Below are 6,675 nucleotides of genomic sequence, written 5' to 3' on the forward strand. Positions count from 1 at the left end.
TACACATATAGTTTTATACATATATCACCATGCGACATACTCAAAATCGAACCTTGCATACATGCTAATACCTCTCAGATGTATATAGCATGCTGTCATCAGGTTGTACTGCTGATTTTGATTTAACAGTGACTAGTAGCAATATCATACTAAAAGCCAGCCTACTTCTGTAACATACCAGTCTGGCAACCTGCATGAACTCTTTCAGATTGACAACATCTTGCTGGACTTCGCGCGTTAAGGATTTCGCTGACAGAGTATCTGAAAGAGGACTACGAGCCATTTTGCTCGCGTGAGCGTTTCTGTATTAGTGTCGCCGTAATAATATAATATACAATAACAAACATCCTTATCACATACTGGCAAAAGACTTTACCTCGACTGTATTTGCTACCAGACTACAAGGGGCGATTGCTCGCTTCTCGACCAAAGTCGCAAAACAATTAGCATAACATTGTGTCCGAAAACAGAATAGAGGCTGAAAAGATAAGTAGTGCAATCTGTACCCTAAAACAATAGTAGGGAAGAAATACAAACTCCATTTAGATACCTTTATCGTCAGGCAAGCAAATACTTACCCGCTGAAGCTTGTTGACGCCAACTCATTCGGCATCAAAGTTGAGTACTGCACTTGGTGTGCCTGTTCAAGAGGTGGACGCTGATTTTGATGGGCATTTTGATCCGATGACTGTGATTGTTGATGATTGTGACTCGATTGCTGCTGCTGCTGCTGTTGCTGTATGCTGTGTTGTGAATACTGCTGGTGGTTGTACTGCGTGTTCTGCTGTTGATGTGCGTGATGTTGCTCATGGTAAGCGAGTTGTCCGTTTTGTAGCCCCTCTCCGTTTGGAGGGTAAGCTCCAGATGAATAGGAGGAGCCAGACATCGTGCTGGATGGAACCTCCATCACGTTGTACCGGTCATATACCACATCGAGGTATTTTATACTCTAGTTTGTCAGTACTGTTCTGATGCATTTATCCAAAATATGTGTTGTCACTGTTGTGGCGTCATTAAATATTTAGGGTTTGGCTGATCTACAATAAAAGCTCCCCATATGCCAGGAGGCCCAGGACCCAAGGTCTCTGTTTGTTGTTTTAGTTTTTTGGTTTTCTGTTTTTTCTGTTTTTGTTTTTCTTTCTTTTTTTGTTGCTAATTTTTTGTAAGAAATGTAAGGCGCCCCAGCCCAGGAGTTTCGAACTATCCTCAAATCCATGCACCAGCAGGATGGACTTGATAAAAAGTGACGACACACTATAATACTGAACCTAAATAATGTCAAGTATCATCGGTCAGCTATATATACACGACACAGTACCTTAGGCCCCTCTCGTTTCATGGGAGTTACCTATATGATACTGACAATTTATTAGAAAAAGAAGAATAGTTTTGTAGTTCTATATTTAGCTTCCGCTTCTTACATTGTACAGTAACAGGCCAATCCTGCCTGAAACCATAATCCCATCTTACATTCCGTCATAATCTATTTTGTGCACACCTACACTATTCGGAAATCAGCATCTCTTCTTACATCTTGCTTTATTAGTGTACTTCGCACTGATTAAGTAGTATCGATCCAGTGTATAATAATCCGATATCTCACTTATCCCGTTAGCTTATTCAGCAACGATGCCCACAGTCATTTCCGTCCCGATCTCGGTCCAAGGGATGAAGCAGTTCGCCGGCCTCAAAGGCCAACTACTTCATCCTACACTCTAGGCTTTGGCGGTGCGCGTGACCACGCGTGATTGCACTTGCATCGAGCCAGACCAAGAAAAAGCAGTACACGGACAGATTTGTCGAATGTTCTTCGGATCTGCCCTTTGGGCCGCAGCTGGTCGCGCCTCCAGCTGGTACACCATACTGCTAGCGTCTTATGCGAATCGCAGGCAAATATTCTTCACTGTATCGGTTTTTGCATCAGACAAACTCACAGACAACTAGGCGCGATTTCATCCGTGAGTGTCGCAAATGCACAGCCTATTGTGCGGACATGTTTACTGAATATATCTCGCTACTGTCCATCCAGGTGCATACTGATGCTTTCTTAAAATGGTCCGTGAGTGTCGCAAATTAGGTTTCATCCGTGAGGGTCACAAATATACAGCCTATTGTGCTGACATATTTACTGAATATATCTCGCTACTGTCCATCCAGGTGCATACTGATGCTTTCTTAAACTGGCAGGCATAAGCTTACGGGTGAGCAAGCGTGTGAAGTCCACGCAACTAGGACATATGAAAGCCGACAAACTGCAGAAGGCACAACAAGAACTTGCTGGTGTGGCAGCCCTCGTGTCCGCGCACCGGTGGAACTGTACGCAACTGCGACAATATTTTGTTTATAACCCCGAAGAGGAGTCTCAGGTTGTGAAAATGCTGCATTTTTTAGGCCACAGGGGTGGTAGTCTTGTCATGAAATTGCTTGCCCTCGTCACTGACCCGGGCGCTTGCAAGCTTGTGTACCTCACGTCCGTGCACCCCAAAATTGGTGAACTGGTCCTTGAAGGCCTCCAGCACACCGCGGACGAAGTGCGCTACTTTATTCGTGAGGTCTTTTGTGATACTCTGTATGTGCCATCTATGGCTGCCATTTATGAAATTAATGGACTCCCGGAAGTTCTGGATTGGGTCCACCCGATGACTACTACAGCAGGATCCAAGTGCTCTCTTGAAGTCGTGCCTCTCCCGTCAACGGGTGAGGCCCGCCAGCAACCCGAAAACTGTCGTCTCGATAACCGCATCAATGCCTTTGAGCCAACGTGAGCTACACAACGCCAAACTGCGTACACCCAGCGCACCCAGCGCAAGAAAGACGCCGATCACCGCCAGAGTGACCGCGACCGTGATCGTAACAGGGCACCTGAACCTCACAAGCGTTCACAACGTTCCCCTAAACCCAGGGATTTTAAACATTTGTCGGTAACGCCAGCTCCGACTCCAGTATCAGCTTTGACAGCGACACTAATAGAGAAGACCGTCAAGAAAGAGGAGTATACAACATGTTACATGTTTTAATTGTTGTAAACAATGTTATATCGTCAATGATTACCCGAAACCGAGAAAGACGCCGACGGCAGCCTCACCACCAGCAAGCCAGAAACCCAGCAAGTCTGGCTTCTAATATGGACCAATGGTTCAAGGTAAAGTAAAAGATTGTGAGATCCTAGTGTACATGGATGTTGGTTCGGCATTCAACTATATGGTAAATAAACTTAAGATCAATCAATTGTACACCTTACATTTTTTCCCATCGATTAATGGTATCGAGGCCTTAGGCACCAGTACCTCTACATCGCAAGTACAACTAGCCGCCAACGTTGGCACTGTTGATGGCTTTATTTCTACCGAGGATCCAACATGGTGAGTTGTTGACACTTTACCCTACCAGACACACCTGCTCATCGGGTTCGACACAAGTTTCCTAAGATGGTCAGGAGCCTTTGATATGGAGGGACAACTGCTCAGTGTCATCCATGGACCCATGGCTGTAGACTTCGATGGATATTTCTATGTTTTAAACTAGGTTATATAAACTAAGATACAATGTAATTCAGTTAGGATTTAGCAGTGGTAGCTTGTGCACGAATGATCGGGACTGCCTCTTGGTAAGAGCCTTAATATCCTCGATCACACAGAACGTACCTCTAGTTTTCACTAGAAGTACTAAGTGTTCATGACCACATGTCTGATTTGTAGATAGACATAAGAACGTAAGCCAAGTTAATACATTAGCTAATATAAATAAAGTTCCATCTGAAGAAAAGTTATTAAAAAAAGAGAAAGACTTATTGGATTTTGGAGATTGGCGGGAAGACCAAAATCTGTAAGTAGTAGTTCAGAGATTACAAAATTTAGTTTATAATATCCTACATCTACTATCGTCTCAAATAGGTCCAAGTAAATGAGTCATACCAAATACTCATACTATTGGAGCCGTCAAAGCGAATTTAGAACACTTTGGAAATATTGGAGAGAAAAAAACTTGTATTTATTTATTTTAAATACAAATAAAAACCAATGTGTTATCTCATTTGATCTTTATATTTTAGACTGACCGGAGGCCGTATTTCTACATAGCCCCCAGTAGCTTTTAGGACTACGGACGTACGTGAAGGTACGATCTAGTTCGTAAAGCGAAAACCAAAGTAAAACGGTTTCGGTCATGGCTTATCGAGTAAGTATGTTCCTATATGTACGAGTCCAAGACTCATGTTGTGCTCTATGTCGTTTAGTATTTGGTCCAGTAACCATTTCCGATGTAGGCGCCTTATGTTTATTACTTGGTAAGGTAATAGCCAAAATTTGTTCTTCATTAGTAAGTAAGCTCGAAGAATTGTCTGCCCTGTTGGTAAGCAGATCGGAAAGTTTAGTCACATAGGAAGTAGACGGCAAATAGGGAATTTCATATCCATCCGGGTTTGTAGTCACCTGAGGAAACCCTTTCCGTTTATCTCGTGTGTTCTTATGTAAACGCTTATTTCATTTCTTATTAAAAATACGACGGAAGTCGCGAGATTCACGAAACGCATCGGAGGTTAGCCAAGCTACTGTCCCATCCATAAAACGGGTCTTGTAGTAAGTGTAACCGTCTTCGGATGTTTTTGTCAATTATATCTTTGACTTGTGACTCCATAACCGGGACATCAGAATCAAATTAGCGAGCGAATGAGAGTTCAGAGGTAGGGATACGGTGAGTGCCTTGATTAGTTGCGCTAGTACCATCTACGTTATTCACTTCGTAAGTATCACTCTTCTCATCATGGTAGGAAATAACAAAAGGTACAGTTGTCTTAGAAGAGAGTTCGGTAACGTTGGCATTGCGATTTATAATATTAATATAATGGCCAACTTTGAACTGAACAATGTTCTTAGTGTTATTCCATCGGTCATACGCTTTAAGTAGGACACGATTTTTGTGCTCGAGTAAACAGGGGTAAACAACGTTCTGCATATGCTCGATCTTTTGTAGCCACGGAGTAGCGTGTTTTTCAGGCGCAGTTTTGTCAAACGTTGCTTGTAATTCACTATAGCGGCCAAAGAAATAGTGAAACGGGAGTGTTCTAGTTTGAGGATTCATGCAGCTATTCACTTGAGTCTGAACCCATTTCAAATAATAAGGCCACATATCCTCAACGTTATCTAGTGCGGTACGCAATAGCTTCTTTAGTTCTCTATGACGTGTCTCATTTGCACCCTGTGTTTAAGGTTTATAAGGAACACCACACCTATGGGTCATGCCTGATACGACTATAAGTGCCTCCATTACGTCGGTACAAAACTCACTACCGTTATCAGAACATAGTACTCGGGGGAAACCGAAATCATTAAAGACGTGATAGCATAACTCTGCCACTGTTTGCGGGCGTTTGTTCGGTATTGCGTAAGGCAAGTTATAGCCCGAAGCCACACATAAGAAATCAGTATGCTTGGATCGCGGGAGTTTAATCAAATCATATATGACTCGGCGCATCGATTGATCTTCTGTCACACTTTTTAGGGGTGCCCAACCCCCAGTAAAATACCAAACATAAGATTTGGTCTAGTTCTATTAATAGAACTATAGTTACTTTCCAAATCTATTTGTATCTGAATACTTCGGTAGCGAGATGGCTCAACCGAACATGGGTGTCTAAAGACTATTAGCGTTGCTTAGTTTATCCTCCATTCAGCCAACCAGATGTGCCAGTCTGATGGAGGCTAAGTCGGTAATTCTTGATAAGTGGTACGTTATTGGTTTATGCAATAACTATGGACAACAGGAGTTTTTTTCTTTTTTTTTCTTTTCTTTTTTTTAAATAGGATTTTATGAGTCTCTCGGATTCGCCCCAACGAAACATACCATAGTTTCTATTAGAGCGACAACGAAACACTAAATAAAATCCCTTCGGCAAAAACAATACTGAGAGGATTATATATAGGCAATGTCTCAGCCTCGCAATCCCTCAGAGTATTGCTGTTTTCTCGAGGCATACCTAACTTTACTACAAGACTCATTTCGTTCATTTATTTGGAATTTAACTATACTTAGACTTAACCTAAGCGTTTAATTACTCTAAGGCGTTAATATCGCCTTGATAGACCGAAACTTACACATTTTAAAGTTAGCAAAGTTATTAATTACTTAGACTACTTAAACGTAAAGGTAGATAACTACCACGAAATTTTTCTTAAGCACAGTCATTCCTTAGGAGAATAAGACTGAAGTCATAAGTTAAGATTCTAAAACAAACCCTAAAACCATTAAGATGGAAATCGCCCATGACGAGCACCGTGCTGATGACGCATCATATTATGCTAATATGATCGCGATCTAGCAGAAGCGCATCAATCATCTACTTCAGGCCCAACGTGGGCAAGACCACCGGGATAACCAGAAGTACAAGGGACGGATCAGTCGACTGAAGTTGAACTGGGATGCCAACAGCAAGCAGGTCGAGTTTAGAAACAACCATGACCTCGACACGCTACCCCGTACGCTTAATGCGTTCACGGTCATGCTGGAGACGAATGATATCGCTCCCCAGCAATGGATTTCTGCTTTAATGCAATCGTTTGACCCTACAGGAACAAGTTACTTGATCCTGCAGCGACACCAGCATGAGCTAGACACTTGTCGTGACTGGCCAGCTGTGTGTTGGTTGGTTACGTCCTTATTAAGCAAGGACATGCGAAG

General features: G+C 42.6%; 2 protein-coding genes across 2 annotated transcripts; one reads left to right on the plus strand and one right to left on the minus strand.

Annotated features, from left to right (window-relative positions):
- Positions 1-178: 178 nt before the first annotated feature.
- SARC_01355 (hypothetical protein) lies at positions 179-972 on the minus strand (the record flags this gene model as incomplete). The annotated part of the gene is made up of 2 exons (XM_014304911.1): positions 579-972; positions 179-272 (listed from the first exon to the last, which is right to left on the minus strand). Coding segments are annotated over exons 1-2 (423 nt in total), but the record flags the coding sequence as incomplete, so codon positions are not given.
- Positions 973-3,043: 2,071 nt separating this feature from the next.
- Positions 3,044-3,525, plus strand: SARC_01356 (hypothetical protein; the record flags this gene model as incomplete). Its single annotated transcript, XM_014304912.1, has 2 exons — positions 3,044-3,142; positions 3,391-3,525. The coding sequence occupies 2 exons, from the start codon at positions 3,044-3,046 to the stop codon at positions 3,523-3,525; spliced, it is 234 nt and encodes a 77-aa protein (XP_014160387.1).
- Positions 3,526-6,675: the final 3,150 nt, after the last annotated feature.

This window comes from Sphaeroforma arctica, assembly GCF_001186125.1.
Source record: "Sphaeroforma arctica JP610 unplaced genomic scaffold supercont1.53, whole genome shotgun sequence".
NCBI lineage: Eukaryota > Ichthyosporea > Ichthyophonida > Sphaeroforma > Sphaeroforma arctica.